The sequence below is a fragment of the Salmo trutta genome, chromosome 7 (assembly GCF_901001165.1).
Source record: "Salmo trutta chromosome 7, fSalTru1.1, whole genome shotgun sequence".
Lineage (NCBI taxonomy): Eukaryota > Metazoa > Chordata > Actinopteri > Salmoniformes > Salmonidae > Salmo > Salmo trutta.
The window spans coordinates 7,852,018-7,875,678 of record NC_042963.1 but is presented as its reverse complement, the minus strand read 5'-3'; the positions used below and the strand labels follow the sequence as shown (position 1 = coordinate 7,875,678).

At 43.7% G+C, this 23,661-nt stretch overlaps 1 protein-coding gene and 1 long non-coding RNA gene across 4 annotated transcripts in view; one reads left to right on the top strand and one right to left on the bottom strand.

Moving 5' to 3' along the window:
• Positions 1–671: 671 nt before the first annotated feature.
• LOC115196846 (uncharacterized) lies at positions 672–5,857 on the bottom strand. Its single transcript, XR_003878921.1, has 3 exons — positions 5,718–5,857; positions 2,488–2,548; positions 672–2,305 (listed from the first exon to the last, which is right to left on the bottom strand). It is a non-coding gene; the product is annotated as an uncharacterized LOC115196846 (long non-coding RNA).
• A 25-nt stretch (positions 5,858–5,882) lies between these two features.
• The window catches only part of znf423 (zinc finger protein 423), a 140,927-nt gene continuing 123,148 nt past the window's right edge, over positions 5,883–23,661 (top strand). For 2 of the 3 annotated variants that reach the window (XM_029757786.1, XM_029757785.1), the window contains exon 1: positions 5,883–6,830. In XM_029757786.1, coding sequence (XP_029613646.1) covers positions 6,791–6,830 — 40 coding nt within the window. In that variant the 5' untranslated portion in view covers positions 5,883–6,790. The remainder of the gene's footprint in view (positions 6,831–23,661) is intronic. The other variant, XM_029757787.1, reaches the window with a different exon arrangement.

The window sequence follows — 23,661 nt, the reverse complement described above, 5'->3', positions numbered from 1 at the left end:
TTTTCATAACTGTGACCTTAATTGCCTGCCGTCTGTAAGCTGTTAATGTCTTAACAACCGATCCACAGATGCATGTTCATTAATTGTTTATGGTTAATTGAACAAGCATGGGAAACAGTGTTTAAACCCTTTACAATGAAGATCTGTGAAGTTATTTTGATTTTTACGAATTATCTTTGAAAGACAGGGTCCTGAAAAAGGGACGTTTCTTTTTTTGCTAAGTTTATATCAAACATGGATGAGATCAAATGTATCTATTCCAACCTTTAGGCAGTGGTATGTTGTAAAATCAAACCATTCTTTATCACTAGATGGTGCTATAGAGCCATTCAACTTTTATTTTTGAAACCGCTGCATCGCCAATATCAAATGTTTTGTCTTCTCTGAAATGAAAAGACTAAAATCTATTATATCAGAAGTCCCAGTTGAAATGTTTTCATTGCTGTTTTGCCACAGGCCTGTAATATTTTTCATTATTTGCTTTCTTAGTAATTTCTTGTTCTGTATTAGTTTAAGTGAAAGAAGCACTGAACTCATAATTGAGATTACAGGGAAACAATCTTGTTACTGAAAATGCTCTGCAACAGATAAAGGTGCCAGACTTTTTGAGAATGAAATCAACTTCTCTTCAATTCTATTTTCATCCATTTCATGTTGTGCACCATGGCAACTGTATTATGTTTTGATTCTGTGGCATAACGTTTATTAAGATGTACCCAGTCTGAACACCATTGAGGCTTACATGAGGACATATGCAATAAATATTGTTTCCCAATATAACAGTAATGATGGCTCTATTCAAAGTTTGAATCCAATAACTTTACTTTCAGAAAATGTCTATCAGTGCTGAGAAACAAAGCCATTGTTGGCTGAGGTACAGACTGTATATGTATTTCCAGTACACTGTCGGTTGTACATTGCTGAAGAACAAGTTGGGGGAAAATCTACTACTGTTTGTTCTCATTTGGCTGTGTGTATTACAGGATGCACACAGTCATGTTTGGATTAGAGTTAGTGTGTGTTGGTGGTAGGGTGTGATTGTGGTGTTGAGTTTAGGAGTTAGTCGTGTGATAGTGGCACACAGAGTCAGTGGGACTGTATGAGTGGGTGGATGTGTGTGGCCAGGCATGTTCACCAGTTGTTTGTCTCCAATTCCTGATCACAGGCCCTCGGCTGCAGCTGTGAAGAATCCATTGACTCTCAAAGTAATAGCGAAATGTTTATGCTTCATTTCACCAGCTGAGAAATGTTGATTGGAGCTTTGTGGGAGAATGGGAAAACAAGCTATGAACCAGAAGAATGGCTAGACTGAAAGATGGATAATCAGATGGACGAATCAACTGCTTAAATACAAAAAGAATTGCGCACATACCTCCAACTTTTAACCCATGTTTTTCCACATGTAAGCCTACGTACAGGAAGTAATCATGTTGAGAACTGTTATTTTGTTGTTGCACAGGATGGCCCTCCCCTGAAGCCTACATATACTTTCCACTCCTGAGTTCACCATTGGATATCAATCAAAATGTATCACTATGACTATTCCTGGCACCGTTGTGTCAGAATTCACAGGATCTGATCTGCAGTTGGCTCTTAATGGGACTTGTTTCTTCGTTACCTTTACCCCACACTGGGCCTGTGTGTGCTGCTGTGAATGAGATCTTCATTAAGATCCTCCAGTTCCAACCCCCCGCCATTGCCACGGATGAGTGCCAGGTAGGCACTCTAACAGCCAAACATGTTGATAATTAGACCCCCGTTATTGGAAGGTGTTATCACAACTATTAACATTACAATGTGTGGGTATCTATAAGGGGTGGGGTTGATTGATTTGGGGTAGGTAGCTTTGTTTGTCTAGATTGATGCCCCTTTCTCATTTAAATGTGATGGAGGGTCAATCAGAAAGCCTCTATATTATGATTGAGCACGTGTCTCTGGTACATTTTGATCACATGTATTTTATGACATGTATTATTGAGGGGAAAAGTGCACTGTAGTCTGCATGTATTTGTGTCTCGGTGGTATGAAGTGTATGTATGGGATAAGAGGGAAGTCACCCAGTCTTTGACTCTCTCCCTCACACAAACACACAGTACAGAGAGATGAGAGGCTGTGTATTTTGTTTCCATCCATTCATCAAGACACATTTCCTTTTCCCCCCTCTGCCTATTTGGCAAAAACATGCTTCTCTTTCTCTTTTCTTCCTTCAGTTTTCCTCTCCAAAGTTGGTTGGCTTGACTGTGGCGCCATTCCTCAGTTCCTCAACATCAGTGACAGATCCGGCAAGGCCCCTGTGCACAAAAGGCTTTAATTGGGTTAAGTTTGTCCGCCACAGATAACATTTCTCTTTCGGTTGAGAATAAAACAAATTGCTGGCACTAATGGCACTGTTTAATGTATCTCTTATTATTATGGATGAAGGAAATTAGGAGGAGACTCCCTACAGAGAGCTGATGTCGTGGGAGTGAGTGCATTGTTGCAGCTCACCAGAAAAGCTTTTTCGCTGGAATGCCGTCATCCTTGCCTTTGCCTCCTCTTCCCCCTTTCACTGCCAAAAACACACATAACACAGTATGGGCAGAAATCCCATTGAATGTGCATTCACACAAAAGTCATGATTTGAGTGGCATATTCTAGGTGGGGAGGAAATATGAGGAAAAAGTTAACTTAACAAACGGAAAACATAATTGATGTACAGTGGGGTCCGAAATTATTGAAACCCTTGATAAACATGATCAATAATGAATGTATACAATATATAATTCAAATACTGAGCTATATAACAACAAATGGGGAAATATTATTTTATTCTAATATAATTGATAAGTGGAAGATTATTTTTCGTAAAGAAATATGGGTCAAAATCATTGACACCCCTATAGATTCTTATAAATATAGTAGTCTGTTATTGGTAATGGTGATAACCTCTCACCATTACCAATAACAGGGGAGGTTAGCATGTCTTGGGGCTATGATCTTTGATCCTATGTAATTTTCTCTATCATCATTATTCACGATTCATTCAGGATGATCCATAATCATGGTAGCATCCACATTAATGTAAAACTGTTTAGAAACACATTCTATTCTTATTTACAATAAAAGTTACTCCCCAATGACCCAATACATTATTATCCATTTCTATTGGGCGAAAATAACCTGAAACACAACCAAAACTAACTGAAAATGCATCCAACAAGTTTGTATAGTCATAAGCTTGATGTAGTCAATGTGTGCTAGGAATATGGGACTGATTACTAAACTTTTGACAACTTTATTTCTAAGAATCTTTAGGGGTGTCAATAATTTTGATCCCTACCTTTTTAAGAAATAGTATTACTTGTTAAACAAAATCTATTTCTCTGAGCAATTGTATTAGTAGAAAATAATATATTTTCTCCATTTTTTGAGCATACAATATTGCTCTGTATTTGAATAATTTATTTTACACAGTCATTATTGCTCATCTTTATCAAGGGTGTCAATTTCAGACCCCTCTGTACATGGATACATGAATATCCCAACAACCAGCACCCTCCTCCAATCTCCCCTCATCATCATTATTGTTCTCTGGTCCATGGAGGCCTGTTCATGTGTAGAGCATCTGAAATCACTGTGCTGCAAAACCCCAAACTGTGGTGGGGAACCTGAGCAACAGTAGAACAAAGAATTCCTCCATGCACATTTGGCTGGAGTTTAACACAGTCAGAGGAAATGGATTAATCTTCATTGACAAAAGAATATACAGTTAAATATTGGTCAAATGTGTATTTCCCCCATGCATATTTATTAAAAAAGATACCAGAGGCAAAATGATTCCTCTGCTCTCACCTTTTTGCTCACTATCCACACACAGACACCACGCTTACGAGACAAAAAGAGTGTGGCTTTGCAGTATTTAAATCAGTTATGTCTAATTATTTCCTTTAAAAATAGCTTATCTAGGGCAAAACCAATGAGATGTAACATTGTCTGTGGAAGTGGGGTGGGGGGGGGGGGGGGGGGGGGGGCGCTAGCAGAGCTGGCAAGAGTTCAGCTGAACAGAACAGAGAGAATCCGCTGTAGGCAACATAAATATAACATGAACTCTCCAGGCTTGTGACAGTACAGTGAGGGAGTGTTTAACAGGGCTTTCTGAGGCTAGTCCTACTACACCAAGAATATACATGTATTTAAGATGGAGAGGCAATGAGAGAGGGACAGACAAGGAACTGACTGCTGTTTCCATCAACTGTGTTGTCTATGGTTTGTGTGACAGGTGTATTGGTGTGCTCCTTCACATCCTTGTCAGTTTTCATGTGTCATCATTAACTGTGTTACCAATAATCAAACAGCATTTCAAATCAAGCAACAACACAGTGATGTCTACATTGTAATGTGAGTCAATAAAATGCGCATTGCAGTCACATTTCACATGCTGATCTAAATCAATTTAGGCCTACATGAACTATGTTGACCTCCCCAAATCAAATATGCTAAACTGGTTTTCTAACACAAAATCCAGTTAAACAGAACAGCATTATTATTCAACTATATTACATGTCCCTTCTCCTAATACTTCCACAGCCCTTTTAGATTTGCCTAATGGTTCTACTGGCCCAGTGTGGGGAATCAAAATGGCAAGCAGGATATTCATATGTCCCTGCGCTGTTACTGCTAGACCAGAGATTGTCTTAATTAATATCAGCCACATGTCTTTTTGCCTTATTCAAAGCTGGTTGATGCTCTATAAAACCAAATCTGAACGATGACAGAGGGTGTAATCGCGTGCTATGTGATTCAACAATACTACTTTTAGAAACCATTCATCTCTCAGCTGTCCTTGACCCTTAAGGAGCTTGTAATGTGGGCTATTTTCCTCCTTTGTATTTATCTGAGAATAAGGGACCACTGCGGAGAGATTTTACCCCTGTGTGCCAGCGGCCTCTCTCTGGGACGCCACAAGCGCTTTAAAAAGCGGTCTCCAGGCGCGCGCTCATTTCAGGGGGAGTTCAGACGAGACAAGAGGGGCCCCCACCTCAACGGGGGTCAATTTTAAAGGCCGCTCCGTCTCACGACGGGGGGGCGAGGCTCAATCTGCAGGACACCCCGCAGGTCAAGACAGGGAGGGAGCCCACCAAGTTATCCATGACAACGTTCGGGCAGCTCTAGCTCGGTCAAAGAGCACACTGTGCAGGAGAGAAAATAACAAAGCACCATGTGATTTTAAATATTTTTCTGGCTCAAATTGGCAACATGTCCCTTTTCTGTAGGGGACAAACACACGAATTGTAGTCCTAGTCTGAACTGTTAGGGTTCAGCAGTTTGCCCCAACACATACCTCCTGACATTGTGAGTTCCGTTGGTGTTGAAAACATATGGCCCTCTAATAGGTCCTGTCCGAGGGTTACGCTTACCAGAGTGAGGGCCCAGACACCTTTGATAAAACAACATAAATACACTGCTAGTCCGATTATTTCAAATACATAAAACATCTGAATAATTAAATGACAGGGATTTATATTTGTATTAGGTGCATTTAGAAAGCCACTACGCACAATATAGCCCTATATAAAAAACACAATCCAGTCAGACTAATTTATGATAAAATATAAACAATTAGGTCTATGTATTTTTAAAAATATCAGGTTGCATTTCACGACCACCGACTTTTAGAAAAACAATTTCAACATAATTGGCAATCGTTACCCCTAGTGAGAAAGTAGCGCACGACTAACCGATTTAAGATGGAAAGGACTAAAAACGAATCCGGTCCGTATTTTTCATGCGCTGTGCAGAGTTCTTTGATGCTCCATGTTTTGGCCCCGATCCGTGCTCCAAGTTGAGCTGTAGTTTCCATGGCTGACCATGGTTTGGTGCTGTTGGCTCTCTCTGTCTGTTCAACCCAGGCTGTGCATAGCTCCCTGCGGGATCAGAGCGCTCCCCCGCCGGGACCCTACTCTCACATCCTCCTGCTGGGACACGGCTACATTTCCAGCCAAGCCTGGCTTTATTATGTGTGTCTGCGCTGCAGCCCCGCCAGCAGTCGGATCGGGAGGCGGAGGGAAGACCAGAGTCAGGACAAAGAAAAAGGTGGAGAGAGGCTAAATACTACAAACATTTGACTGATTTCAGGATTTAAAAACACAAATCCCCAAGGGGTGAAAATGCTGGGTAAGGTTGCATTACCCATGCCACCTTCTGAAAAATAGCGGACGAAGGGAGGTTCGTGGTTCGCAAGATTAGGGTGAAAAAGAGACTTATTCCGAGAACTGCACCAACAAACCCTCAAGACGAAGAGGAAAAGAAGAAAACGTAACGCTTGATTTAACGGAACTCTATAATTGTATAGTCAATGTCATCATATTTTGATGTATTGGCACCTTTCTAACGGCCCGATCAGGTGTTACCGCATGGCTGTCATTTTGGCGTTGGCTGCCTCTTGAAACTTGGACTCTACCGATTAAGTCGCGCTATAGCTAAGGTGTTTATGAACGTAAAGGAGCAAAATATACTGTCGTCACGGACTCCGAAAGAAAGACGCGTTATTCCGTTAATTCTACAGGTTGAGTCCAGCCGAATAAGTTAAATTGCTGGAGTATCCGGGCGCAGCGCCTCTCCACAGCTCCAAATTGTATAGGCTACTCACCTCCCCTTTAACTGGACTATAGGATACTATCAGAGACTTAAGTTGCCGCATTGCAACAGGCAAAAAAGTGAAAAACACGCCGGCTGAAGTATCCATCTATATGACTGTTTTCGCAAAACATTAGAGCTCGATACGAGAAGAAAATACTTTCACAATCCAGAGATGTCTAGACGAAAACAGGCCAAACCGCGCTCCGTAAAAGGTAAGTTGTTTTAATGGGGACAAACTCTCGCATGACCAATAAGATTTAATGACTACTTTTGGCCAATGCTACTATGAAATTCAACGATTAAATATCCTCTCTGTGTTGTTATATATATATATATATATGTGTGTGTGTGTGTGTGTGTGTGTGTGTGTATGTTGTCAAACAAAAGCCTAAGCAATTTAAAGAGGGGGAAATAATAGATAGGCCTAATTTATCCGGTACAACAGCCAACTTTCTGTAGTGTTGCAATAGTGATTCAGGTCTTCCCTGGTCAGTTGATTACTTAATTGATTTAAAATTGTGACCACGTTTGTTACTTGACTAGACTGCAATGTGTTTGTATCATTAGCTACTGTTCACCTGTATCGTGGAGGTGTGCATATTGCTTGTCACCCTTGCTGTGTATGACGCGCATTATGCCCATGCATTCCCACATCTTGCAATGTTGTTTTTCCATCGCCATGATTAAAGCATAGGCATATTGGTTTGTGTTTTACTTGCTAGACCATTTTCTGGGTGACCTGTATTTTCTAGTCAAATTCAATAGGACCGCATCCGTGAACTGGGAGAGAGATGATACTGAGGCATTACAGTGAAGTGGACGGGCAAGGGGCATTTGGCTCGTTTTGCCTCTGTGGAAACCAGATGGGCAACGGGGTGGCCATGTGGTCCCGAATTATTACCCCTCCCCCAATTTGTCTTTTTGTTCTAATTGATGGCAACAGTGTGCAATGGTTTATTTAGGTTGAAAGATTATAAAGCCTACATTGTTTGAATGATGTATTTCTTGTTTGTTCGTTGTGCTCTCTGTACATGCAGTGAATGGTTCAGCAAGACTAATGGCCAGTTGAAGCTGGGTTGATGACCACAGGGGTTGGTATGTTTCTGAGTCAACACAGATTGGTTTCATGACCTCTCGGGATACCTTTGGTGTCTACTAAAATATACACTGGTTCAAAGCAAGACATTTTAAAATGATCACATATAGGCTGAATGTGGGAAAGGGATCACTTGATTATTTCAACAATTACTAATATTGATGAACTAACTACAAGGCATGTACAGGTAACTCCCAAAATAAAGTAAACACTTGAGTAAATCAGGGATACAAAGTATATTGAAGGCAGGTGCTTCCACACATGTGTGGTTCCTGAATCAATTAAGCAATTAACATCCCATCATGCTTAGGGTCGTGTATAAAAATGCCCAGTTTCCCGTTATTTCAGCTGCCATGGCTAGAATAAAAGATCTCAAGAGGGGTCTCAAAGGAGCATAGTGGGTGTGTGTGTCAATCACCAGATCTCAACACAAGTGAAAACTTTTATGGGAGAATCTGAAGTGGTGTCTGAGACAGCGTTTTCCACCACATCAACAAAACACCAAATTATGGAATTTCTTGTGGTAGAATGGTGTTGCGTTTCTTCAATAGAATTCCAGACACTTGTAGACCCTATGCCAAGCCGCATTGAAGCTGTTCTGGCAGCTCGTGGTGGCACAACGCCCTGTTAAGATGCGGTTGCTGTTTCCTTTATTTTGACAGTTACCTGTACATGTACTATATGTCATGTGAAAACAAATCCCAATTTCTCTGCATAAAGAAAGCTAGTCTTTGTACTGTTTTGTTTCCTGAGTGTGTATGTTTGGCAGTGGCAGCTTGTGGCTTTGAATAAACAACGCTTGTGCTTAGTCAGTGATGCACAGCAGCCAGAGGCCAGATCTATGTGTATCTAAGATGTGTTCTGTTGCTATCGCCCCACAACACCTTTCCCACTAACTGGCATATTCTGAAATTCTGAGTGAGCATCAGTGGTACAGGGCATGCACCAGGGATTATTTGTGTCTTTCGTGTCCTCTTGTTTCTCACATGCTCACCCAACTCCTACGAGTGCCTGTCAATGCTCAAATCACATTTTATTGGTCACATACACATATTTAGCAGATGTTATTGCGAGTGTAGCGAAATGCTTGTGTTCCTAGCTCCAACATGCAGTAGTGTCTAACAATTCACAACAATACACACAAATCTAAACGTAAAAGATTGGAATTAAGAAATATATAAATATTAGATTGAGCAATGTCGGAGTGGCAATGACTAAAATACAGTAGAATAGAATACAGTATATACATATGAGATGAGTAAAACAGTATGTAAACATTTATTAAAGTGACAAACAACACATTGAGACTCGTATGTATTCCTCTTTTGCTACACACAGACAGTCAACGGCTATGATGAAAAAGGATTTGAGGAAACCACCAATCCTTGTTATCATCAGTAGTTTGTGGTGGGGGGGTTTCTATCCTAATTGTAGATGGCTAATTGAGGTTGCATTAATAGCTATGATTGGCTCTTTTACTAATGGGGAGGGGGGAGACGGGAGCGAGCGGTTCTTATCAAAATATTATTTCTCCCGATTAATCCCTTTTTAATGTGTGTCTTTGCGTAGAGTGCCTGGCCGGGGTATTTCTGTTTCATATCTCTACCGTCCCCATGAGTATTTCATGCATTATGTAGTGATGATTATTACTTAATTACACATTAATAAATCCTCTTCATTTACAGGACATTAAGCGGGAATGAGTGCACATGACATCCAGGGAGCGAGAGAGCACTTATTTATTTTCCACAGTGTTGTTTAGTCAATCAAATCAAATGGGACCTTTAACCTGGGATGGGGGTGAAGGAGCCGTTGGAACCAGGCTTGTCTAGGGCTCCACCTCCCCTCTGCTTTCCCCCTTCTTTCCACGCAGATTCCACCAGTACTACTGTTTACACCAGCTTCCCCTATCAATTCAACCTTTTTCTAAATTGCAGTAAAATCTTCAAACATCTTAATCTATTTATTTAGCTCCACTTGGCTGAGATTGTAATGTCTCTCTTCTGTAGATTCTGTAGTGTAGATATTCATTTTGTGTGCCAGTTTTATGTTGACATAATCGAGTTTACTTAATTGTATTATTTGTGCAGTTAAATCGCCTCTCAATCTACATTATGGTTAGATTATTCCGTTGCTTGTACACCTTTGTACTAACACTGTAATTACCTAAGTAGTAACATTGTATTAACATGTGACATGCACTTCAGTAATTGCATAGCAATAGATTTGAGTGTTTTTTGTTATACACACAAAAATGTTGTTATAACACAAACTATGCAATTACAAAGCTATTGAGCACCCTGTAAAAACAATGCTGGTACTCAAGTAATTACAGTTAATTATATACAGGCGATCATCTCATTGAAAGTGTTACTGCTGCATATTGTTATGGATTGATGTGGATTCGTTTTTCAGGAAGGGTGTGTGTGTGAAGCATATCCCTGGCATCCCTCTACCCCACTCTCTGCCTTCCTAAAACCATCTATTTTAACATTAAATGGCCTTTTTATTGTCACCTTGGCTTTTGGTAGCACAGCCAACGTTTCATTGGTCAACAGGCTGTTATAAAACAGTGAAGTGAGATGCCACAGGGCCGATTGAGTGATGAGAGCCTGCTCCCCGGTCTTTATTCTCGTGTGTGTGTGCGCGCGCGCGCGCGTAAGAGGGAAAAATAAAGCAAGAAAGTCCGGTTTGTCTCTTTCACATTATACACACAGTGATATTACACTTTTATGTGCCTTTGTGTTTACTAGCAGCAGGCAGGCATGCATGAAATGTCTTTTAGCAATAGTTTTTTCAATCTGTGAGTATAGAAGACTGTTGCCCTGTATTAATGGTAGCTGAACCACAAAATAGATTTTTCTAAGCCTTTGTAAAATGTTCATTGACTACACAGCAGGGAGAGCGATTTTTGTCTTGTATTTTGATATGACCAAAAAAGTAATTGGTCATTGTTCAGCCACAGCGGTCGTCTATTTTTATATAGAGCTTATTGGTTTGCACAATATTATATGGATTTTGCACATTTTTCAAGATGGGAAAGGGGGGCTTTTTTAAAGGTACAGTGCTCTTCAGTTACATGAGTCATTGAAATAGGAAATGGAATCAACTGCTTATAGTGGTCTGATACTTATATTAAACGTTGCTTTAGAATCGGTCGGTTATTTTAAAGATATTGTCAGGGATGGATCTGATTCTTCCTTCCTTCAAAATAAAATGTTATTGGTCACAGGCACTGAATACATCAGGTGTAGACTTTACAGTGAAATGCTTACTTATGAGCCCTTCCCAACAATGCAGTTAAAAAGTAAGACAAATATTTTCTAAATTAAAAAAAGGAAATGGTAACACAATAAAAACAATAACGAGGCTATATACAAGGAGTACCAGTAAAGAGTGAATGCGCAGGGGTACGAGTTAATTGAGGTAATACAGTATGTTCATGTGGGTAGGGGTAATAGTGACTAGGCAATCAGGACGTATAATAAACAGTGTAGCAGCAGCGTATGTAAAGTGTGTGTGTGTGTGTTGGATCGTTAGTGTAGTATTAGTGTGTGGGTGGAGTCTAGTGAGTGCGCATATAGCCAGTGCAATGGACTCAAAACAATTAAGATAAATAAAAAAGAGGTTCAAAGTAAATTGTCCGGGTAGCCATTTTTATTAACTGTTCAGCCGTCTTATGGTTTGGGGGTAGAAGCTGTTCAGGTGCCTTTTGGTCAGACTTGGCAGGCAGTAGCAGAGTGAACAGTCTATGACTTGGGTGGCAGTAGTCAATGACAATTTTTAGTAGGGCCTTCCTCTGACACCGCCTGGTATAGAGGTCCTGGATGGCAGGGAGTTCGACCCCAGTGATGTACTGGGCCGTATGCACTACCCTCTGAAGGGCCGTGCGGTAGGATGCCAAGCAGTTGCCAAACCAAGCGGTGATGCAGCCAGTCAAGATGCTCTACAGGAAGGAACTTCCTTCCCGTAGTGTAGAGTAGTCTTACTCTACAGCGATCCCTACTGGTGTGGAGATGTGTGTGCCCAGGCAGGGTGAGCTCCCTTGCGGCCAGTGTGTCTGCCATTGACAACTCCTTATCAGCAGCCTGCCTGCTAGTGTGTATGGAAGGATCTGTCTTAATGGAAGAGCTCAGTCGTAGGCTGTGCCATTGTACCGGCTTAGCACCAGGGTTTATCAGCACTCTGGACTTACTGGGCCGTAACCGCTGCCCGCTCAGGACCCTCTCCGCTCCGCGCTTCCTTTCTAAAGAGCCAGCGACGCCGGGGTGACTTTTGCTGTTAATTATGTTTGTGTGGTTGGTTCCCTCTCCACTGCTCCCCCTGAACCCCCCCCCCTGAACCCCCCCACCCTCACCCCTCTAGCCTGCCAACCACAGCTCCCCCACCAGTACCTCCCTGTGGAGTCTGTCCTCTCCTAGGTCCCTCGCTCTCAAACTCTGATTGTGCTGCTGCATTGGGCGGATTAAAATGTGTTGGAACAATGCTTTCAGAAAGTTTTGTTCCTAATCTGCTCCTTCCTGTGCAAATGATGTGTACAGGACCGTAGCCTCAGAACAGCCAATACTCTCTCTACCCTACAAGCCAAGTGCGGGAGTAGATGTAGGATTTGTTCGTTTGTTTCACTGTCGTGTGCTGTTCTTTTTAAAATATTTAGAACAGTCAAATATTGTGCAATGTTAACCTGAGGGCGTTTGGAATGGCCCACCTGTTGTTTGATGTTGAACCAGGCTGATCTGTGGCAGACACCCAGAGTTAACCAGCCTAAACGCCTGAGCAAGGTGCAGGCTCCGTAAATGGGATATGTCAAGCGCAGCTCTTTGTGTGCCTGTGAGTGGTTTAGTGAGTGAGTGAGTGTGCTAATGGGTTTTGTGTGTAAATGTCAGTGCAGTGTCTCCAGTGTGGGCAGAGGGCTGTGACCCAGCTCTGCTTTGACCTCAGAGAGAGAAGGCCAGAACCGTGAACCTTCTGGAGGATAGCTACAAGAGCCAGATCAGCACCAGCAGAACACTGCTGTTTGTCTGGTCCAACAGCGTAGGCACAGGTCTTCATGTTCATTTCCCTCTTTATTTCTTCCTGTTCAGTTTCCTCCTACTTTTAACCCTTTCCTTCTTTGTCACCTCTCTTCTTCCTGCTCTCCTCTCATCTCCTCTGTCTCCTTGGCCCGCCATGATGTCCGTGAGGCTGTGTTCATGCTCCTTTCTCTAGGCAGCTGCTCCTCGACCCCACAGTTTTTCTCCGTAGGCTGTAATATTAAACATAAGCAAAGGGGGCAATTAAGCACCTTCGCCACACCTGGCTGATGCATATATTTATTGAGAAGCTACTCGCTTGGAAGGCTCCTCGTCCCAGCTCTGATGATTAAAGGGTGGTTGTTGGGGAGGGGAGAGGAGAGGGCCTGATGCTGAAGTCATTAATGAAGAGCTTTGGTCCTGTGTTGACCCCTGCTGACCCCTGCTGACCCCTACTGACCCCTGCAGCCTGCCTTGTGTATTACGTGTTTTACTTTTCTATTATTTCTCTTTTCATTGTTGGGAAGGGCCCATCAGTAACCATTTCACTGTTAGTCCACACCTGTTGTTTACCAAGCATGTGACGAATAAATTGAATACGATTTTTACCTCTTGCCAGGAGTTGCTAGGCCTCCTGCTGGCCAGGCCCTGGATAATGGATCCTGCTTGGGTCCCGGGCTCCTTCCAGGGCTAGTATGGGTCTCAGAGCTGCAGGGGGAGGCAACTGGAACAGTCCTGGGTGGGAGATGGGAGACTTACTGTGCCCACGCACCAGGAAAAATCCTCCAATAGCTTCCTTCTGCTCAACCTATTGATTCCACTGCGCCTGGAAACTTTCCTCTGAAAAACGTGTGGAGTTAAAAACCGAGAGAAATTACTCCAATGGATTGAGTGCCCTGGGCTGTGTGTATACATTCGCTGTGTTGGGTTATTAAATAGCTCTTTGAATCACAAAACATCAAGTACATTCAGGAAGAAGATGAAGAAACAGAACTCTCACATCATCCTAGTGTAAAGTGGTAATTACATATATTATTATATTTTAGTAATGATTAGCAAAGTATTTTACATGAATGAATGACATTTATATTCGTGTCAAATCGTCAGTTGGCAACCCATCCTTTACGGGATTAATTAACCCATTCCAATAATCCACTGTAATAATTCAGTAATAATTCTTCCGGTGTTCTGTGCAGACTGAATGCAAAATGAATACATAATAGTAAATAAGGTTATCCTAGCAATAATTATAACCCCAGAGCAGTAAAATAATATACATACAGATAAATAAATGCTGAAAAATTTGTATGAGAATGTTAAAATATTTTTGAAACAGAAGCATATCATATCCTATTCTTTGAAATGTTTTTCAGTGGTCCAATATTTGTCTTGGTCTTGTTGCTTGGGCTTTTAAGCCTACGCTACATGTTTGCATCTACCAGCATGAAAGTGCTGCACCATGCCACAGACGTTATTGTAAAACCCGAATAAAGTCATGGTTAAAAGTATGGCTAGGAATTGCCAGAGCCCTCACAATATGATATTATCATGATAGTTAGGTGTGGGAATTATATTCTCACGATTCTATATGCATTGTGATTCGATACTATGATTTTATTGCAATTCAATGTTCCAAACATATTGCTCTCCATATGTCTGCTGCAGGACAAGAGCAAACGAGTTTTGATCAGTCATGAAAACAAATTGGCTCCCTATTTTAAAAGCTATGAATGAAAAATACTGGTGTGTTGGTGCGGCTAGCGCAAAATAATATTGCGATGTTGTTAAAACGATATGTAATATCGTCAAATATCCCCATCTGCAACAGTTTCTAGTCTTTTGAGCTTCAATAGGATACTAAGGAGATTTGTGTTTTGAGAAAAGCGCTGCTCTGTGTTTTGCAGTATAGAGCCTTGATACAGCTTGCAATGTCATTTCCAAATTGATTTAAGCTGTGAAGCAGCCTCTCTCTATCCCAGGCTAGACACTTGCCTAGAACCTCGTATCACACATTAGTATTTAGCTCAGACAGAATTAGCCCTTATTGTAGCCTTCCTTTATGCTGGCCTCGCAACCTCGGAGAATGGCTAGTCTTTGATTATGAAGTCACTTGTGTTTTTCAGATTTATTTTAATTCAATTCCTCTGTCAAAAGGCGAGCACCCCCTACAGAGGCCAGAATAATATGCCTTGCAAAGAGCAGGGTGAGGAGGGGGGAAGACGCTATTAATGTCGCTCTCGATTTCAGCGCAAAAATGACATTTACAAAGCATGCACACATCTGACATGTTTTCATTTGCTGTTAGTCTTGTCCGTGGTGCATTTTCACTTCACACACACATTGTTGGATGGTGAGCTACTTACAGATAGTGTTCCCATGAGAGAGAGGGTGAAAAGGCCTCCCTCCTTTCTCACACTTCTTGTAATTTTCCTATTGAAGTTCAAATGAAACAATCTAAATCGGGGAAGTTGTGTGTATGTTTTTGGTTTTGCTATCCATGTGGGGACAAGAAGTCTTCACAAGGATAGTAAAACAAGGACAATTCTGACATGTGGGGACATTTTGTTTGGTCCCCACAAGGAAAAAGGCTATTTTGGGCTTAGGTGTTAGGGTTAGAATTAGGGTCCGTGTGAATTGATGCGTTGATGGCCGGAAACAGAGTCCATATGTTGAGATGTGAGAAGGAAGGCCTCTGCTTCCAGCTCCCAGTCACAGCTCTGTATTGTTCTACCTCCAATGCCATGAGCGACTGGAAGCCACTGGAGAATAGAGGTGGGTGTGGGAACGAGGTGCAGATGTGTGAGAGATAGAGATGTGTTTGTCTTTAAGAAGTAGTCTTTCCAGGGGGAAGTTTAGCTTGTAGTCTAATGAGGATTGTGCCGACCCACCAGCCAAACAACAAGAGTAGTCTAGCTGTCCAACATTGTCCACTGAAACCATCTCTGTCTGTGAGTGCCACTAAGGGCAACAGTCTGAGTAGACCGTCTGAGGCTTTTGAGTCCATCACTCAGACTACGCAAAGATGTATGTGTGTGTGTGTGTGTGTGTGTGTGTGTGTGTGTGTGTGTGTGTGTGTGTGTGTGTGTGTAGGAAGGAGTTGAAAGAGAAGAAAAGTCTTAAAATATATATAAAATCAGTATTTTTTTTTCTTCATTTTTCTATCCCCTAATAAATCCTTTATGTCACCATCAAACAGGGGCTGAGAGACAGAGTGAGAGTCTGCAGAAAGAGAATAGGAGTGCGGGTGAGAGGATATTGCTGTGTTCTGTGGGGCCCCTGTGTTGGTCGATGGATCTCTGCTTTAAAAATGTAGAGTCTAGCCCTGGTCCAGCCGTGTTGATGTGCAGTCCAGGGACCATCCTCTCCTCTTCCCCGAACATACATTGGGAGGGCAGAGGAGGCTGGATTAGAGTGGTGCCCTGCATCACCATGTCCATGGTAATGCCCTGCTCAGCTTCTACAGTGAAGGACTAGTTGGAAGCTATTAGGGGTTTCCATAGTCATGCATCTTCACCTCAACTTCATCCGTAAAATGTTCCCTTTCTCAGCACGGTCCGTCTGGCTATAGTAGGACTCACGGTGTCCAGACATTAAAATGGAATTCAACTGTAGGAAATCAACTAAATGTATTGAATTTATTAGAAAACGCATTCATTTGCCCAAGATTACTGTAAGACAAAATGCATCAGTGATTTGTATTTTCCTTCAACTTTCTGAAGAGTTTGCCCCTGTATGTGTGTGCACGTTTGTCTACCACTTAGCGATGATGCTGATGTCATGACATTTTTACATGACATTTTAGTTATTTAGCAGACACTCTTATCCAGAGCAACTTACAGTAGTGAATGCATACATTTCATTTCATGCATTTTTTTTGTACTGGCCCCCCGTGGGAATTGAACCCACAACCCTGGTGTTGCAAACACCATGCTCTACCAACTGAGCCGCAGGGAAGACAACTGTCTTCTGGTAGATGGAAAGGTTACCAAAAACCTTCTCAATTACATGTTAACTACAAAGTAGCCAATGCCTACCTGGCAGAATGATATCATGATTATTTGCACCAATCCAGTGGCCATTTGTTTTGCAAACTCTGCACTATATTGCTAATCAAACAACGGTCTCTGGCTGGTGCACAGTGTACAAACAAAACAGATTTTATAAAGCTCTACTAAAGTTAGTGGCAGTGATTGAGGAGACTGACTGGTGACTAGTAAAAGTTGAATGTGTTAGTGTTTAGGATAAGAGGAACCCTCTCCTGTCGCACCAAGCAGGCAGGCTGTGTGAGGCTGTGGGTCTCAGAAGGAGCGTGACTGTAGAGTTAATCTCTCCTCCAGTGATTTGAGAGCCACAAAGCTCCTCCAGAAAAAGGGGCATGCTGTAATGCCTAATCAAGTCTGTATCAAACTAAATAATGCCTTAGTGTGAAATTGGAATCTCAAGTCAAAAAGCACTCCCCAGACTGTACTACAGGGTAAGGCAATTAAGGGTCCCCATTCTGCCTCTCTCTCTCTCCCAAGCTGCCCCGGGTCCTCTCTGAGTCTGATGCCATTGTCAGTGTGTGTGTGTCTGAATCGGTAAATATGTGTATACCTCCCTAAGGCTGCGTTTACACAGGCAGCCCAATTCTGATATTTTGCACATTTTATAAACAAAAGAGCTGATCTGATTGGTCAAAATACCAATAGGTGTAAAAAGATCAGAATTGGGCTGCCTGTGTATACGCAGCCTAAGTGCATGTGTGCCTGTGTCTTTGCATGTATGTGTGTTTCCCTGTGTGGCTGTGTTTCCCCTGTGAATGTGTCTGTCTGCATGTGTATGTCTCTCCCTGTCTCTGTGCATGTCTATATGAGCGGGTCTCTATCTGTACATGCGGCTGTGAGTTGGGTACAGTGGTGGTGTAGCTCTGTGCAGCACTTCTATTCCTGGAGGGTCTCCTGAGGGTCTCTAATCCAGAGAGGCCTTCCTCCTCCTCCTAGGTCACCAGTCAAATGCTGGCTTTTTAGGGTGGGGGTGGGGAGGAGGGACAGAAGTCTGTCTCTTTCTCTGTCCCGTCCCCTTTTGATGGCATCATGGCGGAGCGTTTGGAACATGATTACCTCGTCACCCCACCCCCAGTGTGTTCCTGTTGTGAACCTGTGTCACACTCAATGACAGCGGGGAGGCAGCCCTTGTGATTTAATCATGTCTGCTTTTCTCTTCACAAATGCTCCTATTCCTCTTTTCTATCCCCCGTTCCCTCCCTCCCTCCTACATTCTTTCTCTTCCTCTCTCTGGTGTTTTATGTACAAGCTGGAGGTATATTGAAATCATTTCCCTCTCTGCTCTGACAGTTGAGAAGGATGAAAAACCACATTGGAGATCTGAGAGGCCCTTTAATCTTCCACTGTGTTGTCTACTCTCTAACATAGTGGAGACAGGTAGGTGTGTGTGTGTGTGTGTGTGTGTGTGTGTGTGTGTATACATATAAAGCTGAGTGTTTCTCTTGGTGTTGAGAAGGGTGGATTTGTTGTCGGCTGATAAGCTCTTGGCGCTGTTTCTGAAGCTGAGTGTGTGGATTCCTTAGCTCCCTGAGACAAAGGTAGAACAGGCAGGCTCAGGCAGGCGCAGACGGTGCAGAATCAAAAGGAATGGGGAGAGTTGACACAGCACCCAGGGCTTTCTTCAGGAAATGCCTGCTGACGACAAGAGTGAGAAACACAGCACAGTCAGGAGTGTGACATGTGTACAAAGGGGAGGAGGTGTGTGTGTGTGTGTGTGTGTGTGTGATAAAACCACAGCTTTGTGAAGACACGGGACCTATCCTGTGAGTGTAAACATAATTGGCCTATCTAAAGGAAACTGTCTTCCATTTGCCCCTTTTCTCCCTTCCACTGAGTCACCAGTGTCCCAGCTCTTACTTGACCCTGATTTACGACCCTGTTTGAACAGAACGTCTTCAGTGCATGTGTGTCTGTTTGATCCAGGCTAAAGAGAGTGATCAGAGCCTTCCACACCTGATACCCCTCATCTCTGCTGCTCTGGTGTTGTTTGGAGACCAGCCAGGTGGATCCTGTTCTGGTGTGGAACTCTGCTTTGTGGTGGAATGTAATACGCCAGTCGGGCATTCTGCTCCTCCATTGACTCGTTCCACCAGATAAAGGCCTTTTCTTTTTGGTTGTGTCTGGGGTTGGTTCTGCCAGTGCTCCTCTGGTTGTAGAGCTGGGGCTAAGGCTGAGTCTTGGCGTGGGTGCTGTTGCTTCGATGCTCCAGGCAAGAGAAAGAGAGAGTGAGTGATCAAGCCAGGGAGACGGTGTGCGCTTCACAGAGCTCTGCTTGGCTCAGACTAGCCAAGTTCTCCCCAGGGCATCAGCCAAGAGCTGCCTGAGAAGACCGAACCTGAAAACCCACGACCGCTGCTAGTCATCCACCCACAATCCTATCCTCCATCCTCTGCTCTTCCACTCCTATCCTCCATCCTCTGCTCTTCCACTCCTATCCTCCATCCTCTGCTCTTCTACTCCTATCCTCCATCCTCTGCTCTTCCACTCCTATCCTCCATCCTCTGCTCTTCCACTCCTATCCTCCATCCTCTGCTCTTCCACTCCTATCCTCCATCCTCTGCTCTTCCTCTCCTATCCTCCATCCTCTGCTCTTCCACTCCTATCCTCCATCCTCTGCTCTTCCACTCCTATCTTCCATCCTCTGCTCTTCCACTCCTATCCTCCATCCTCTGCTCTTCCACTCCTATCCTCCATCCTCTGCTCTTCCACTCCTATCCTCCATCCTCTGCTCTTCCACTCCTATCCTCCATCCTCTGCTCTTCCACTCCTATCCTCCATCCTCTGCTCTTCCACTCCTATCCTCCATCCTCTGCTCTTCCACTCCTATCCTCCATCCTCTGCTCTTCCACTCCTATCCTCCATCCTCTCTCCAGCTCTCTCCATTCTCGCTTGTCCTCTAGTCCTCCAACATTCTCCAGCCTCTAAACCCATGCTCCTGTAGAGGCGGGGGTGAGAGGGGGGTGTTTGGTTACAGGAGGGGGCTAGTGAGGGGGGGTGGGGGATTTTGGAGCAGCAATGCCCTCAGTGAGGGAGGCAGAGCTGTGGGCCCCGTCAAGCTTTGTGTTTTTTTTCTCTGTGCCATCTAAGCTCTCTGCTGTTTTCCCCCTTTACCCATTTGTGCTTTTCTGGCCAGTGGTGGTGGTTTGTGTTTTTAAGGCTGTTTTGTGCAGCAGAGCGGTTTCAGTGCTGATAAAAGTATTTGGTTAATCAGCTTCTGTCGCTGTCCCATGGTGGTGGCTTGGAGGACAGACCATTGAAGTTAGAGTTCCCCGGGGGATGGCTTGGGCTGCAGATTGGCATCACGCTTGGCCAGTGGCAGAGCGGCGGCGACCAGAGGGACACTGCAGCCAGCCAATGGGAGAGCCCCCCAGGATCCGAGGGGGAGGAGGTAGGGACAGGGGTGGGGGTTGGATGGGGGCGTTGGATCTATGTGCCTGTGTCCTGTCCAGCAGGAAATTCCAGGCCCCCGCTCTCTTGGGCCTGTAGCCAGCGTGTGATTGGCCAGAGTGACCCGGTGCAGTGATAAGAGCCCCTGCAGGCCCCTCTCAGCCCCCTCTGTCCAAACTTCCTCTGTGAACACAGCTAGCGCAGAGGAGCACCCTGGGAATTGCCATCCCTGCCATTGTGCCCACGTTGTCGTTTGGTGGGGAATGGCAGGGCAGACAATGGGGCCCTGCATGCGTTGTGGTGAAGCTTTAGCTGCAGTGGGGGTGAGGAGAGGGAGGATAGAGATGCAGATTGACTGCAGCACTCAGCTCTACACTGCCATCACTTTGATGAATGACTTATAGCTGTGTAGATATTAGTTTTTAATGGCTTGTTGTTTTCTCAGTTATGACTACATTGTTGTTGTCTTGCTGTTAGTGGTGAGTTGGTTTAGTCCTCCCCTGTGTTAGTCTCAACGTGCCAGTCAGTGTGTCTAGCTGCAGACGGCCCTGGTTGCTGGCCTTCTAGTCAAGACTACAATGATGTTCAGCTCTCTTCACTGGCAGAGGAATCCTCTTGTATTCCAGTCGCGTGTCTTTGTGTGTTTGCGCACGATGTAGTGAGCCGCAAGAGTGAACACGGTCTAACACCAAGCCCTAATCCCCAACTGTGTTCGTATGTATGAATGTATATGAGAGGATGAGACAGACCGAGTGGATGAGTCTCTCATGAGTGAATGCGTGTGTAGGAAAATGAGAGAGAGAGGGAGAGAGTGTGTGTCAGATCATGTGAGCAGGGCTGTGAGTGTGAGGAGATGGGTGTCGTCAGTAGTATTGCTTGCTCCCTAGGGGGGGTTTGGTCCATCACATGCAGACTGCACTGTGCGTGTCCCCATCATTCTCCCAGCTATTAAAATCCATTAAGCCATGCAGAACAAGCCAGGCTTTTATCTTTTATTAATTATCTTGAAACCCAAGACTCGTTGTCTTTCCCTCTGCTGTGTCTGTGTAAAAGCCATTGGCTGTACCTGTAGCTGAGAGGTGTGTCTGCGTAAAAGCCATTGGCTGTACCTATAGCTCAGAGGTGTGTCTGCGTAAAAGCCATTGGCTGCACCTGTAGCTCAGAGGTGTGTCTGTGTGGTGGTAGAGGACCATTTGGTTTGAAAAGACACAAGTGCACCATCAGTAAAAAGGACAGTAATCAGCCATTCTAAATAGTCAGGCAGCCCATAGATGTTACTGTTCAGTCTGTCTGGGGTTTGTTCAGGATGCATGCTATAAGTGTGACCCTGTGCAGTATGTGAGTTGGAGAGAAGTGAACACCCAAAAGCTTTTAAAAGAGAACAGGTCCTGTTGTACATGGCTAATAGAACTAGGAAGTAGCAAGCAGCTCCTGTTGTACATGGCTAATAGAACTAGGAAGTAACACATAGCTCCTGTTGTACATGGCTAATAGAACTAGGAAGTAGCAAGCAGCTCCTGTTGTACATGGCTAATAGAACTAGGAAGTAGCACACAGCTCCTGTTGTACATGACTAATAGAACTAGCAAGCAGCTCCTATGGTACATGGATAATAGAACTAGGAAGTAGCAAGCAGCTCCTGTTGTACATGGCTAATAGAACTAGGAAGTAGCACACAGCTCCTGTTGTACATGGCTAATAGAACTAGGAAGCAGCTCCTGTTGTACATGGCTAATAGAACTAGGAAGCAGCTCCTGTTGTACATGGCTAATAGAACTAGGAAGCAGCTCCTGTTGTACATGGCTAATAGAACTAGGAAGTAGCACACAGCTCCTGTTGTACATGGCTAATAGAACTAGGAAGTAGCACACAGCTCCTGTTGTACATGGCTAATAGAACTAGGAAGCAGCTCCTGTTGTACATGGCTAATAGAACTAGGAAGCAGCTCAAGTTGTACATGGCTAATAGAACTAGGAAGCAGCTCCTGTTGTACATGGCTAATAGAACTAGGAAGCAGCTCCTGTTGTACATGGCTAATAGAACTAGGAAGTAGCACACAGCTCCTGGTGTACATGGCTAATATAACTAGGAAGTAGCACACAGCTCCTGTTGTACATGGCTAATAGAACTAGGAAGTAGCACACAGCTCCTGTTGTACATGGCTAATAGAACTAGGAAGTAGCACACAGCTCCTGTTGTACATGGCTAATAGAGCTAGGAAGTAGCAAGCAGCTCCTGTTGTACATGGCTAATAGAACTAGGAAGTAGCACACAGCTCCTGTTGTACATGGCTAATAGAACTAGGAAGCAGCTCCTGTTGTACATGGCTAATAGAACTAGGAAGTAGCACACAGCTCCTGTTGTACATGGCTAATAGAGCTAGGAAGTAGCAAGCAGCTCCTGTTGTACATGGCTAATAGAACTAGGAAGTAGCACACAGCTCCTGTTGTACATGGCTAATAGAACTAGGAAGCAGCTCCTGTTGTACATGGCTAATAGAACTAGGAAGTAGCACATAGCTCCTGTTGTACATGGCTAATAGAACTAGGAAGCAGCTCAAGTTGTACATGGCTAATAGAACTAGGAAGTAGCAAGCCATTCCTGTTGTACATGACTAATAGAACTAGGAAGCCGCTCAAGTTGTACATGGCTAATAGAACTAGGAAGTAGCAAGCCATTCCTGTTGTACATGACTAATAGAACTAGGAAGCAGCTCAAGTTGTACATGGCTAGTAGAACTAGGAAGTAGCAAGCCATTCCTGTTGTACATGGCTAATAGAACTAGGAAGCAGCTCCTGCTGTACATGGCTAATAGAACTAGGAAGTAGCAAGCAGCTCCTGTTGTACATGGCTAATAGAACTAGGAAGTAGCACACAGCTCCTGTTGTACATGGCTAATAGAACTAGGAAGTAGCACATAGCTCCTGTTGTACATGGCTAATAGAACTAGGAAGCAGCTCAAGTTGTACATGGTTAATAGAACTAGGAAGTAGCAAGCCATTCCTGTTGTACATGACTAATAGAACTAGGAAGCAGCTCAAGTTGTACATGGCTAATAGAACTAGGAAGTAGCAAGCCATTCCTGTTGTACATGGCTAATAGAACTAGGAAGCAGCTCCTGTTGTACATGGCTAATAGAACTAGGAAGCAGCTCCTGTTGTACATGGCTAATAGAACTAGGAAGCAGCTCCTGTTGTACATGGCTAATAGAACTAGGAAGCAGCTCCTGTTGTACATGGCTAATAGAACTAGGAAGCAGCTCCTGTTGTACATGGCTAATATAACTAGCAAGCAGCTCCTGTTGTACATGGCTAATAGAACTAGGAAGTAGCGCGCTGGAGTTTTGTAATGATTTCACCTCTTTCATGTTTATGTAAGGATGAGATGAGGGATGTGTTCTCTTCTCTCTGTTTTCTAAATGTATAGAGCTGTGAAAAGAGATCATCTTATGTGCGGAGATCAAACCGCCAAAATTCAGGTACGATGTGTGTGTGTGTGTGTGTGT